Source organism: Aureobasidium subglaciale (genome assembly GCF_000721755.1).
Source record: "Aureobasidium subglaciale EXF-2481 unplaced genomic scaffold scaffold_36, whole genome shotgun sequence".
Lineage (NCBI taxonomy): Eukaryota > Fungi > Ascomycota > Dothideomycetes > Dothideales > Saccotheciaceae > Aureobasidium > Aureobasidium subglaciale.
In genome coordinates this window covers 1-13,967 of record NW_013566959.1, presented here as the reverse complement: position 1 = coordinate 13,967, position 13,967 = coordinate 1, and the positions used below count along the sequence as shown (strand labels likewise).

At 46.5% G+C, this 13,967-nt stretch overlaps 5 protein-coding genes across 5 annotated transcripts; 2 read left to right on the top strand and 3 right to left on the bottom strand.

The window, feature by feature from the left end:
- Nucleotides 1-1,152: 1,152 nt before the first annotated feature.
- AUEXF2481DRAFT_102535 (uncharacterized protein) lies at nucleotides 1,153-3,065 on the top strand (the record flags this gene model as incomplete). The annotated part of the gene is made up of 5 exons (XM_013483876.1): nucleotides 1,153-1,233; nucleotides 1,283-1,510; nucleotides 1,564-1,688; nucleotides 1,744-1,793; nucleotides 1,843-3,065. The coding sequence occupies 5 exons, from the start codon at nucleotides 1,153-1,155 to the stop codon at nucleotides 3,063-3,065; spliced, it is 1,707 nt and encodes a 568-aa protein (XP_013339330.1).
- An 800-nt stretch (nucleotides 3,066-3,865) lies between these two features.
- Nucleotides 3,866-4,682, top strand: AUEXF2481DRAFT_44689 (uncharacterized protein; the record flags this gene model as incomplete). The annotated part of the gene is made up of 2 exons (XM_013483847.1): nucleotides 3,866-4,466; nucleotides 4,531-4,682. A coding segment is annotated over one exon (219 nt), but the record flags the coding sequence as incomplete, so codon positions are not given.
- A 2,417-nt stretch (nucleotides 4,683-7,099) lies between these two features.
- AUEXF2481DRAFT_33593 (uncharacterized protein) lies at nucleotides 7,100-9,193 on the bottom strand (the record flags this gene model as incomplete). The annotated part of the gene is made up of 2 exons (XM_013483835.1): nucleotides 7,100-8,876; nucleotides 8,931-9,193. 2 exons carry the CDS (start codon nucleotides 9,191-9,193, stop codon nucleotides 7,100-7,102), a joined length of 2,040 nt encoding a protein of 679 aa, XP_013339289.1.
- Nucleotides 9,194-9,757: 564 nt separating this feature from the next.
- AUEXF2481DRAFT_33592 (uncharacterized protein) lies at nucleotides 9,758-11,068 on the bottom strand (the record flags this gene model as incomplete). The annotated part of the gene is made up of 2 exons (XM_013483834.1): nucleotides 9,758-10,855; nucleotides 10,946-11,068. The coding sequence occupies 2 exons, from the start codon at nucleotides 11,066-11,068 to the stop codon at nucleotides 9,758-9,760; spliced, it is 1,221 nt and encodes a 406-aa protein (XP_013339288.1).
- A 1,665-nt stretch (nucleotides 11,069-12,733) lies between these two features.
- Nucleotides 12,734-13,212, bottom strand: AUEXF2481DRAFT_44685 (uncharacterized protein; the record flags this gene model as incomplete). The annotated part of the gene is made up of 1 exon (XM_013483846.1): nucleotides 12,734-13,212. A coding segment is annotated over exon 1 (157 nt), but the record flags the coding sequence as incomplete, so codon positions are not given.
- Nucleotides 13,213-13,967: the final 755 nt, after the last annotated feature.

The window sequence follows — 13,967 nt, the reverse complement described above, 5'->3', positions numbered from 1 at the left end:
GGTTCGAAGCGCCGTGACTAGGAATGCAAAAGCCGAGTGTCGAACCCAACGTGCCAATGTTTTTGGGGTATGTAATAGCCTTTCTCTTGTCCCGTGTATGAACCGTATTCCTTCGGCTTGTGATGTGTCCGCCGGAGCCAGAAGGTTATGCGAAAGTCCTACGTGACACTGAGATCGCTTGGACGTGGTGCAACTCTTGTTCAACAGTGTGGAAGGAACGATAGATGGCGCATTGGAGTGTTGGCTTGAGTCTCAAGGCTTCTGACAATTCTCCATCCCAACACGAAGCCCGAGGGCCTTTCTGGTGTCGATCGTCGTGGGATCCCATACACAATCAGGAACGATAGTCCGTTGATGATGGAACGCACACAACTGAAGCTGATTTAAATCAATAGCACGCTGGAGTTCCTTCCGTCGGCTGCGCTACGCTGAACCTGGAACTCATCAGCCAATAGGAAGGGCAGAGCATCTGGATCGCCGAGCTGCAGCCTTCTTTATGATGCGATCGAATCGACGGGCCTGCTGACAGAGAATTTCGAAGAGTGAGATTGTCGCTGTCAAGAGTGGTGGTTCACTTGAGAAAACGACGAGCTTGGGGCTGATGAACTTGGAGACGTCGACCAAGCCTTGGCAACTGGTGAGAGGGTCGAATTCTCTACATGCACACGCATTCTGACTTTTTATGGTAGTTCTCCTTACGTTCCATCTCTCTGAAGCTTCGTCGCCCACAATTCTGTACGCGCCGTCGTCTAAATGCACCCAAAAGTTGTAATACTCGTGGGTCTTGAACGTATATTGTGACTGCCGCAAAAACCTTGACTGTTTTAAAGTTCGACGCCTGACTGAATATGTCTTGCCGACTCACTACAAAGCGTCCAGACGATCACGTGTAGTTCACTCTGAATGCTCTCTCAACTGCCGTTACTCCAGAACATGACACTTTACTCGATACGTCCTGCCGACAAGATCCCACCGCTCGAGAGCAAAGCTCAATGTGATATCCGAGGGTATTCTGCTAACCAAGGCCATGCCTCTGCGGCCCTCGGATACTTAACCCCATGGGGACCCCAGATCGATATTGAACTCTCCAGATCTATCATAGACGAATCCCAGTGTCTATCTACCATGTCCGAGCCTAGCAAGACTGACACGATGCATACCGAAAGGGTCGCGGAGGCCGAGGCCCAGGAGGCACGCCCAAAAATTGCTCTCTCGACTATACTGGCAGTGTTTGTAAGTATCCACAAGCGGCACACGGTATGATACTGCTGACTGTTGGTAGTTCTTGGGCCTTTCATTCGTTCCCGCTATCGCGTCAGGCTTCGTGATGCCTTCACAAATTATCGCCCAGATCGGCATGTCTCTGGATGGTCTTGAGGATATCGCATGGATCCCTGGCGGTTGGTCCATCGGCGCCGCTGTCTCTTTCGCTATCGCTGGTGCACTCAGTGATATCTTTGGACGTCGGTGGGTCGTTATGTTCGGTCAAATGCTCGTCCTTGTCGGCTCTGTGAGTCTTACGACACCGCTTCACTTCTTATTTGGCCACTGACAATATACCAGATCGTGTCTGCTACAGCAGGGACTGTTCGCATCGTTGCTGCAGGGAGCTCCATGATCGGCTTCGGTGCTGGTTGTATCTTGGTCTCATATGCAGGTATCGCCGAATTGCTCCCGAACAAGTACCGGTATGAATCCTGGCAAGAGTTGAACATCAAATGGAAGCACACTGACATAAGGCAGTGGCATAGGTCTAGCATGGACCGAGTTCTGTATCACCATCCCGTGGGGCGGTAAGTATACCTGATATGCATTGCTTGTCTGGTAACTGATGGTCCAAAGTCCTGTCCGGTTATATCGCGACTCAGCTTTATCTCAAGTCCACTTGGAGATGGTGTTACTATATCAGTATCATCTACGCAGGTCTCGTGCTCATTGGTACCTTTTTCTCCTACTACCCACCGTCCCACCCACAAGGAGACTATGAAAGATCCAGATGGCAGGAATTCAAGGAGCTGGATTTTGTCGGTCTCTTCCTCTTTACTGCCGGTCTTGTCGTCTTCCTCGTCGGTATCGCATACCTCGGACGTACCACTTACTCCGTACCAATGGTCGCAGCGACTATCACCGTCGGCGGTATTGTCTTCATCTCGGCCTTCATCTACGACTTTACAATTCCCAAGAAGCCCATCTTCCCTCTTCATCTCTTCCGCATGTTCGGCGAATTTTCGGTTTATCTCATCATCCTATTCATCTGTGGTATGATCTGGCAATCTATGATCGCCTTGTCCAGCCAAGGGACTCTCTACATGTTCACCAATGATCTTACCGAGATCGGCCTCATCTCCATTCCAGGAAACGTCTCTGGTGTCATCGGAGGCTGGATCCTGCCGAGTTTGATTCACAAGATCAAGCATGTACGATACCAAGTCTTCGCTGCTATCCTTGTTCAGACAATATTCACCGCGTCTTACGCTGCCGTGGTACCCAACAACAAGATCGGCTATATGATCCTACCCATGTTTGGACAGAGCGCCTTTACTTGGATGACTCTACTCTCACTGGTGGCATCTGGATTATTTGTCCCATCTGAGGAGCTGGGAACCACCGCTGGTCTACTTGGTACATTCCGCAGTGCAGGAGGATCTGTCGGTAACGCAGTCTTCTCCACCATTCTCGCCTCAAGACTCAACAAGAACTTGGCCAAGAACATCGCAGGCGCTGCAATTGGCACCGGCTTCAATCCTGCGGATCTCGGCAAGCTAATTCCTGCCGTTATCGAGAACGCAGTTGGTGTTCCATTCGTCTTGAAGAGCGTTCCCGGCGTTACTGCCGCAGTCGAAGAGGTCACCGCCGCTGCATTCAAGAACACCTACGCAGATGCTTTCCGGCTCGTGTATTACTGCACGATACCCTTCGGTGTCGTCGCTTTGGTCGCAGCTTACTTCGTTCGTGATCCCGGTCATCTTATGAACAACCACGTTGCCGTGCACCAGGAAAAGATGGTGCTCGAGGATAGGAAACAAAAAGAGATTGGCGAGGATGGTTTTAAGGTACCGGTCTGAACGTGGATGATCTTGCTTTGACGTCAATCGGTGCTTTGCTGTCAACCTCGACTTGAAGCGTTGATGCTTTACGTTTTTGGCTTCTGCTGGTGCTCTTTTGTTTCGTCCTTGAATCCCTGAAGATGACTGTTGCCATGGAATAATCTCTCATGATGTATTGACCGAAATTGTCGAAGTCTGTACGGCAAATAACAAGGTTTAAGATGATCTAGCTTATGCGCACCAATGACTCTACAAGTTCAGACTTTCGAAGCACTCACAGCGAGAAATAACCCGGTTCTGAATCCTGAGCGTCGGACCGGAAGTATCGCTAATGCACCTCATCGCTTGAACCATACCATAATCGACGCGGGTACAGTGACCAGAGGGACAAGGAATTGTTGCAGAGACACGCGTAGATGAGCAAGAGAGCAAGAGGAAGGTTGTGGTACAGGGTATGAGCAGTGCGCAGTCTTTACCCGCCATGCGCGCCGACTCTGGCCAGATCATATCCTCTTGGACGCCTGAGTGGTGCAACTTCCTTGTATCATGGTGCGATTGTCACTGTGTCCTGAATGTGTCTAGTACACAAGAGATTCGTTCCGGCGACGTGTGGGAGCCAAGTTGCAGAGAACAGTGTCACAGGAAGACCGCAACGATCGTGGTAAGTGTGTTGTTATTGTTTTCGCCGTCGCAGCACGCGCGCGTTTAGGTCTCTACAGCTAAGAATTATGCCTAGCAGGCTACAACGCTTAACTGGCGAGCATATAGTACATAGCAGCACTAAGCTAGCCACCCCATTAGCTGCGCACCCCCATTAGCTGCGCACCCCCATTAGCTGCGCATCTCGCGTCTCGCGCGCTTCGTTAACACAACCACTTCTAATTCAACTTATTTAACAACTATAACGTCTCTATAGCTCAACGCGAGGCTCAGATCGAGCTCGCTCTTACGGCTATTCGAATAGGAGAGGTTAGTTCGATACGAGCCGCGCAACGCGCGTACAACATCCCCGAATCTACGCTCCGCGCGCGTCTTAATAGCACAACGAATCGACGTACAACTTACCAATACCGTAAGAGGCTCTCTGTTCGACAAGAGGAGTTCCTAGTTGAGTGGATCCTCGAACAAGACGCTTAGGGCTTCCCCCCTACGCACGCTCGAACTCGCGAAATAGCGACTCGAATTCTTCGTATAAATGGCGATAATTAAGAGCTTAGGAATAAATTCGTTACCAAATTCATTCGAGACAATCTACGCATTAGATCAGTTGTTAGAAGGCCTATCGAAGCTGCTAGGATTAATGGAACTAACCCCGAGGCAATAAAAGAGTTCTATACGCTCTACGAAGACATTATACGCCGGTATCGCATCCAGCCTTATAATACATAGAATATGGATGAATACGGCATTGCAGTTAGCGTATATACAAACATAAGGGTCCTTACATCATCTAAGAAGAGCCGCTCATACGTTAAATCGCCAGAATCTCGCGAATAGGTCTTAATTATCGAGGTAGTCTCCCCCCTTAGTCAATTTACGCGTCCCCTTATAATTTTTAAGGGTGTAGCACTATAAACAAGTCATTTTCTACATAATACACCTAACTGGCTATATATAAGCTCTGAAAATGGCTGGACTACTAATTCTAAAGGTATTTTATAGCTTAAAAACATCTTTATACCTGAAACGAAGCCTTAAAATGGCTAGTGGCGTCTCCTTATTATAGATGGCCATAGCAGCTATACAGCTATCAATTTCCTCTGGATTTGTAAGCAAAATAAGATACACCTCTTGTTTCTACCTGCTTATACATCTTATGTATTACAACCTCTAGATCTAGGTGTTTTTGCGCCCTTAAAGTCGCGTTATCGCTCAGAAATCTTAAAGCTAAGCTCTCTAGATGATGCCTTACCTATTAAGAAGCAACGCTTTATTACCTGCTATAACTTAGCTCGTAAAGAGACCTTTACACCTCGCCTTCTACGTGTTAGCTAGAAGGCAGCAGGACTCTATCCATTTAAGCCGTTAAAAGGTCTTAATTCCTTACAGGTTTAGGCTTCGAAACTACGTCTATCTACACCATCACTATAATAAGAAACTAACCTAATTTTTATTACCCCTAAGAGCTCTCGGTTTATAGATTAAACTACTAAATCAATTCGTAAAAAGAGTGGCGAGAAATAAGCACTATATTAAGCTCTATATAAGGCCGGCTATGCGATAGATTCACTTAACGCGAGCTACGTCGCCCTTAAGCATTATAACACTTAACTTTAGTCTTAACTTAATTAATTAACTAGTAAGAGGCGTAGGAAGGTGCCTATTAATCCAAACACTTAATTCGCGAACATAAACAATATTATTATAGCTAAACAAGCACAGGCTGTATTAGAGGCTTAAGAGGCAGAGAAACAAGTTAGATACGACACGATAGCAGCTACGCGTAAGCTCGAGCAGTAGAGCTTCGAATCGCTCTAATTTGAGTAGCAGATAGATAACTTTTAATGTATATACAGTCAAATTTGAAGAGGCCTCGCAGCTACGCAGCTGCGCAGCTAATAGGGGTGCGTAGCTTATAGGGTGGCTAGCTTAACTCTAGGTCAAAAAAAAACCGAGCCCTCGGATCATTTTTCCGGCTAATCACGTCGTACGCAGCTTTTGCGGGGAAATCGAAAACAGACCCTCGGATCATTTTCGATCGTACCCTCGGATCATTTTTGTTCGTCGCTCGTACGGAGCCGAAATCGGGAACGACGACGGTTCGACTACTAATCCTATCGATGTAGAAGTTAGATTATCGCACGACTCGTTTTCGCGTTATCGTATTATCTTAAAACTAGGCACTTTTTCTCCGCGTATAACACGTATAAAAAACCCCCCCGCTTTTGTTCTATACGCGTCGCGCTAACTACTTCTAGCTCCGTCCGCTTCTTATACGGCGAGAAGGATATCGTAAAAGAACACATTATGCTAAAATCGACTTCTCCTAACTTTATATTCTCTAGCTATATCGCTAGACTCGTATAGCATTTCTTACCGGCCGTCGTAAGACTATTTCCTCTATAGCTAATATTACTATAGCGTACGACTAGGGGAGGTTTACGCGTACTAGCGTAAGCGATATAGATTTAAAGGTAAGGAACTCCGTACGATCGTAGATATCTATAGATCGTACCGTATAGAGTACCTAGAGAGCTAAGCTTATCTCCCTTCCGAATTCGATTAGGCCGATCCTATACTACTTTACTATAATAATAGCCTCTAGTATAGAAAAGTCGGATAGGCGTATTTTTATATCTATTAGGATAAACGAAAGGTAAGGTAGTATTACTATACGGTATATAGATAGTCTAAATTCGGTAGGAAGGGACGGCTATCTAGACTTATACGGAGTCTAGCCCCTTCTACTATATAAGGGGACTAACTATAGATCGAAGTATCGTATTAAAGGATCTTTCCTTTTAGGCTTAATATTACGATCCTGCCTCGGACAGGGTTATATAACCTGCTCTATAGTTCCCTATACCTTAGCGGAATAGAGCACTCTATATAACACGCTATCTACTCTGCTCTGCTCTACTGCTCTACTCTATAGAGTATAATAGAGTATATAGAGCAACATATATATACTTATTATCTATTAAGTATATAGGTAGGNAGGACGACCTTAGGTAGTCCTACGTTTAACTTAATTAGTTATTCTAATAGTCCCTTTAGTATATACTACTATATAACCTACTTTGCTTCGCTTAATATTCCGCTTTATAAGTTTAACCCCGTAACTAGTTATTCTCCTTTAAGAATAGTTAGCTATAATACTAACTAACTAACCTATCAGCTAGGTCTTTTAAGATATATAATAGTATAATAAGAGAAAGAAAAGGTAGTAGAGAAGATAAGGGGTAGTTTAAGTAGTAAGTAAAATAATAAGGCTAGTAAGTACTATAATACAATTAATAGTAGAGCTAAATCATTAAATAATAAAGTAAGTACTTAAGCTATAATGTCCTCCTGCTACTAAATAGTAGGTATATACATACCCTTATATATATCTAGTTAGACATAAGGGGAAAGCTATACCAAGCTTTCCGCCACTCAGTTTCCTCTGTATATGGCCAAATGCGTGAAAAAACTTTTCTCTCTGGATTATGCAAGGCTCTAGACCACGGAGGATCTGTGTCCGAAGTCGGAATTCCTGCTCGAATCTGACTCGCTTCGCAGGCGATGATCTCATCTCTACGACCGTCTCTTCTTAATCGCTCTAGGACCCAAGAACGGCTCAGCTCTTTCACAATCATAGCTATGTACGGATGTAGTGAGGTCTGTGTAGTGAAAACGCCACCACCTGAAGTGTAAAGGTTCATTCGCTCGAGTTTAGATCTTGAGGGGGATCCTGTGGAGGAGATTACCTTAAAGATCGCACGAGCGAGAGGCTCGTCAAGCGCCGAATTGATAAAAGCGTCGCGTATGTGCCCATTGCGAATACCGGGAGAGTGATTGATGAACGGTCTCGGGTAGATTTCTCTGTCGAAGTCGTTGAAAGATGGATCGTCTGGTGGCGGTGGCCAGATCCCAGATCTCACGTATTCGTCTCGTTCTGCAGTTTCATAAATCCATAGAACAGACATGTCAGATGCATCCAGGTTAAGAGATAAGAAACGTAAGTTCTGCAATGATCCCAATAGTCGATATGCATCGATCTCAGTCTTATTGCCCCTCGAGCGTCGGACACTGATTGCTAAGTCCTCGAGGCCAGAACAAGACTTTTTCAATTCACTAAGTACTTCCAAAGATGGAATATAGTACTCTGCGGACGCCAAATTATGCGAATTAAGCTCTTTCACTGGCAAGAGCCACAGCTTACGCAGGCAAGTTGCGTGGTGGGCGACGATCTGGACTAAAGATAAGCCTTGGACGTTCTGGTCCAGACGAAGCACTGACAGTGGGCGCAGAGTGAGTAGAAAATGGTTGGCAGCTTGTATAGCTGCGTCTGAACGTGACTGTTTTTTGTATACGGCGAAGGAGAGCTGGCTCAAGTGCGTCAGAGCTTCGCTAGAGAGGTAGTACAACGCCTCTGCAGTGGTGGGCGATGAGATCTTGAGAACCTGAAGGACTTCCAGAGTGACATGTGTACCCCAGGCTCTGATGTTCTCAAGATCAATGATGTCGGGATGTAGTAGAGCAAGCTCTTTCAGCTTGCCTGGACAAAACCCAGGAAGATCCTGACCAGATACCTGAATACCATCCCAAGGATCCCTTGAAGTTCCTGTGGGTAAAATCCCGCCATGCTTACGAAGTATAGTCAGCTTGGTAAGCCTTGGTATGACGCCAGCGACGAGACGCATTAAAGCTTCTTCGTCATACCACAGTTCTACCGTCGCTGACAAACGCGTTCCCAGTAGCATAGACGTAGGAAAGTAGGCGGCGCGAATTGACTTTAGAGAAGACGATGTGATCAATGTAAGGAACGCTGTGTCCAGTGGAACATTAAGCTCGGGGATTCTTAGCGTGTTAACATGCAACTTGCAACGCTGGTGCTCTAGTGCTGCAACCAGGTTGAGGGGTACGGCACTGGCACAGTTGTGTACCACATGTGATAGTGCTGGCATGCGCGTGATTAGCACGACCAGTGGCTGCCACGAACTCTCCGGCACTGTTTCCCACACTTTCAGGCCTCCAATTCGGTGATCGAGCTCCAGAGAAAACGGAGGTGTTGGAGAACGTGTATTTATAATCGTTTCGTCCATGATGTCACCGAGGTATTCGTTCTCACGTACAAAACGCCATCCTGGACTGTGATGATGAACATTTTTCTCGTCACTGTAGGGCCTGCCTGGTTTCAGTGCAAGGAAGCGGTAAATTATCTTGTCCTGTCTTACTCACCCAGGACCTGCTATCTCGAGATAGCGAACGTGGTGCAAGCTTGATGAACGCTGTAGTGATGACGCACAATCAACAACATCGCGTGCAAGTCGATCTCTCCCAGTGATCACGAAGCTTATACTGCAGTGAAGGATGTCTTTAGCTATCGCATTCCAGCCTTTACAGACCAGCGCGAAAGCAGCGACATCTTCCAGAGGTGAACAGGTTAGGTTGTTACATACTTGCAGCAAAATTTCGTCTGGGAGTGCTCGATGTTGTTTCATGTTGGTTCGGCTGAGAGGAATGGTTAAATTGATGTGCCGGTGTTTTGACAACGATATAGTCGTTATGCGAATGGGCCGCGAACAAGAATTGGGAGAGACTCAAGCCACTATTTGTATGGATACGTTCATGTACCCTGGGTGGTCACGTCATTGACAACGTAGACCCAATGCTTAGTCATCCCGCCAAGACACCGAGAATCATGCATTTCTCTCTACTCGAGTACTTTCATGGACGAGAATCCATAGCTATGTCTTATTGACTTCGTTCTGCTGAGACCAATTTGGGATAGAGCTACTAACGTGTTCGCTATGTCGCTGATACGCCTGCATTGAACTAATGCAAAGCCCTAGCCTACAGTATTTTCGAAACCTTTCTGCACTATTGGGCGACTGACTAGGTGGAGGCCGGCTCGACTAAAAGTATGGAGGCCCATGCCTAGTCATGCAGGAGCTCGCGTACATTGCCCAATCGCTAGATATACCGAAACTTCGACAGAAATTGATCGCTACGGGGAGGCACTTTGGGTCGTCCTGGAAGCACGTCGCCGAGCGAATGGGAAGCCCTCAAACTTTCCATGGTCTTGCATATCGAGACACTGTCTCCAAGACCCCAGCCGCGTGAGGTCCTTTATAAGATATTTGGTCGAGCCTGCGAATTTCCGGTGGACCCTTCTGCAACAAATACAAGCCGGGTCTACAGTCTTCAGGAACACTTTGCTCGTCAAAGCCGTAGAAGGTGATGAGTTCCCCACCGCCCTTGAGGATTCGAAGTGTAAAGGACTCCAACCCTGACAGTTCATGTCCCATGGTTGACAAAATATCTTGCCACGTACTATCATCAGTCATTGTTGTCATATGGAGTGAGACGCTACTCAAACTCCGCTTCGATGCCATCGTGAGATTCAGTAGGTCGCCTCCATTGAACTTGCAGTATGAGAGATCGAGTTGCTGCAGATTTGTGAATTGAGGCCCCCCAGCAGGCAAACTACCTGAAATGTTGCTGTGCTTGATCTTCAAAATCTCAAGGTTTGGGGCGCGGTAGCACACCTGATCCAGCCAAAATGGAATGACTAGAAGCTCTGCCGAACGCAAAGAAGAAAAGGCTACACAGCCGTCGTGATCCAGGGACATGTTGACCGTAATTTCTGTGACGCAAGGTTCGCTGACTGGGAGTGATATTTCGCTGCGTTTTGGGAGCTTGACTTGACGCATGGTAATTGACAAGATATCCAGGGCGATGCCATCAAGAATATCTTTAGCAAGAGCGGGTGCTGGCTTAAGGTCTCGCGCCATTAATTCACCTCCAAATCGATAGGTCACATTGCGACTCGTGCTTGGACACGTAGAAGAGTTCAGAGAGCTGATACGATAGTCTCGAACCACAATAGTTAGAGGCCGTAGCTTTCTTTCTTTGAGCATGGATCTCAGGCTAGCTACGCCAATCTGGTCCGAGAGAACACTGCCTGCTTTGTTTCGTGGCCATATGTTCGGAAATCGGAAAGGTTCTAGAGTGTTCCAAGGATCATTTTTCTCACAGTCATCCTCGATATGAATCGTCTTTACAAAGCTTCGCAAGGTTTCGTCTGTAGACAGCGCTTCGAGCTTGGCGACTTCTGAGCCCATCAGGCTGGTCCTCCACGTTGTCAAGATACGCTGTAGTTCCTTGAAACATGGTCGATGAACATTAGTAAACAAGTTCTTGCGTGAATCTTATTCTGAAGATCCCAAAAAAGAGCTTTCTACCAGACTTACAGTATGAAGCATCTGTTCGTCAACAGCATTGGCCCGCAGAGAGCTCAAATCTGAAGGGTGCAAAAGTGCTGCCACCTTGTGTAATGTATCGCTTGAGGTCTGTTCCAAATTAGGTGTAGCCATGATCTCGTCGTGAAGGAAAGTTGTGAAAAGTGGCAGTGCGACCCGAAAGTGGATGGCTCAGGTTCTTTATCTTGCGCGTAATGCTTCTGGTGCTTGTGAAGCACGCTATCACATGTGTCTGGTGCTGGGGATGACGTAAAAGGCGGGCGTCTTCGTTGTGTACGTACCAAGCCCTCTAAGCTTGTCTAGCGGCTCATTCAGAGATGGCCATTGGCTTGGCATAAGCCGCATACGGATATGCGTAGGAACAGGGCTAATGCACTTCATCTCTACGGACGTAGAGATATACGGACGTAGAGATATACGGACGTAGAGATATACGGACGTAAGAGTCATGATCACAGATTTATGCTGCTTGTGAAATACATCATCTTCGGCTCGGCCAAGCTGTCCACGCCACTCAGTGAAGATTCCGCAATTTGATACGCCAACTCCTCCTGCATTATTCACAGCACGATCCAACATCACAATACAAAGTCTGGTAAAATGAACAGGATGCGTCGAGAGGAGCGCCACAGATGGACCCATCAAAGCATCCCTCAAGACTGTTTATCTGACAACCCCCTCCGATGGTGAACAAGATTGGTCCTGAGGCCGGCGATAAACTCTGAATCTCGAGAACGCACTGCGCAAACTGTGTCAGCCTCGCTGTTTCAACCTCATGTTTCCGAATAGTTGATCGCCTACATCATTCCCGCCTAAAGGACAATCATGATCCGTATCAGACACCGTGACTGTACAGCCGGCATTCCAAGAGATAGAATCGGTATAAGCTTAGACGGCTGCTTGTGTTCCGAGGAACATATAAAGGATGGAAAACTGCATAGTGTAAAGAGTGTCGAGCAGAGGATGGGATCGAAGCAAGATGTTAATAGGACCAGCTGCCATAAATATCTTCCGCTTGTTCTTTATAAAGCTAAAACATGATTCCTAGCATCACCCCGCGCTGCGCTATCGAGTGGAGTAACTACAGACAGCCATTGTCGATTTCTCTAGTAGTTCTAGGGTATTTACTCCATCGTTCACGTCATCGGCCCCGCAGCAGCTAACTTAGAGGCGAATCGCAAGCTATACTTGCAGTTAAGTTACCTCTACCTCGATATAGGTAAATCTACTTTAACAGATACTTAAAAGGTGTAGGATGTAGTATATGTACTCACTCGCCGTCGAAGAGCTCTATATTCCCCTATAAAGTATATCCTCTAGCTTCCTAGCCTAGGCTATACGCTACTTCCTATCTCTATTTTCTATTAGTACGATATAAGTAATCCTATGTACAATTAATGTATATACGACTTTAGGGATAAGTGGATATCGATACTAACTCTAGGTTAAAAGGTCCCCTGCCCTCGGGGCCTTTTCCCCGTATCCCGCCGGCTAATCGGATCCTACGAGCCGACCTCTAGACCTGCCCTTAAGGCCTTTTCGCCCGTACGCTAAAGTCATTTTTAATCTCTACCCGTACAGAGCTAAAAATCATAGCGTATAAAAGTCCGCCTCGATATCTAGCCGGTACACTAACATCTCTACCGTTCGAGCTATAGTTACATTATTTAATTATATGTTAAAGACAGCTACTCGTCTCTATTCGACGCGACGCTAAGACGCGACCGAAGACTAAAGAGCTCTCCCTGCCCTACCCTTCCTATACGACGACTTATTACAAGAAAGTAAAAAGAAAAAAACATATAAATATATATATATATATATATATATATATATACACATAAAGCAGCGTACGAGTGGTACCCCTATACGTAGCTCTACCGCGCTAACCGCCCTAAGCACTTCTCGTACAAGGATTCTTCTTAACCTCGGGTCTCTAGCGCGCGCGCGTATACGCGTACTCTCGATATCGATCGATGTCTCTTACCTCGTATAAAGTCGAGTATAGGCAGGAATAGGACTGCTTCCTTTATAGCGTATGTTGCTTTAGCGTACGGCCGGGCTAGATTAGTACGTACTAAAGTAAGCGACATTAGATTAAGGGTAACCGACTTCGTACTATCGAAGCTCTCTATCGGTCCGTCCGGGCGGAAAACTACTAGAGCTCGTACAAGATACCCTCCTCCTTAGAAGAAGCCGATCTAATCCTCTTTCTCTATAGCGATACGTTCTAGTGTCGGCTTAATAAGTAATCTTATTATTACATCTACTAAAATGTCCGAAAGATAAGGGAGTATTATCGTACAGCATATAGCTAGTTAGAATTCGGTAGGAAAGGTCGGCCGTCTAAGCTCGTACGTAGCCTAGCTCCTTCTACTATACGGACCTAGCCGGCGTAGATTAAAGTATCGTATTAGAGGATCTTTCTATCTAGGCCCGACTCCTATTTTATCCGCGTATAGAGTATAGATAGCTTAGACGGAGACGGCGACGGCGACGGCGACGATATACCGCGCTACCCTATACTACCGCTAAGCTTATATAAGAGACACGAAATAGTAGTCTGGCAGTAGAGGGACCGGATCGACGACCTATACGACTATAACGGCGACCGTTAGCTAAAACGAACTAGATAGTAGGGGTTCCTAATCGACTCGACCCGCTCGTAAGTCCTCGAATATATCGTCGAGCCCTAGCGGGCTTCTCCGCCGTACGAGGGTAAGATATAGGACGTAGTAGCATTACTAATCGTACGCGCCGAGAAGCTCCTTATACGTACGAGCTACTTCGTATAGGTTACTATCGTATAGGTCGAGGACAGCCATTATATCTAGCAGCCGCTGCAGCTATATTAAGGCCGTCTGTAGCTCTAGAAAGGCGTACGGGCCTAGCAGTAGATCGTGCTCTTCTTTATACGATTCTACCTAGGCGGTCTAGACCTCGCCGTGCCGCTATCCGATATATAGCGAGAGACGCTACGAGGACTAATAGCCGTAGTAGAGGACCCCTCGTA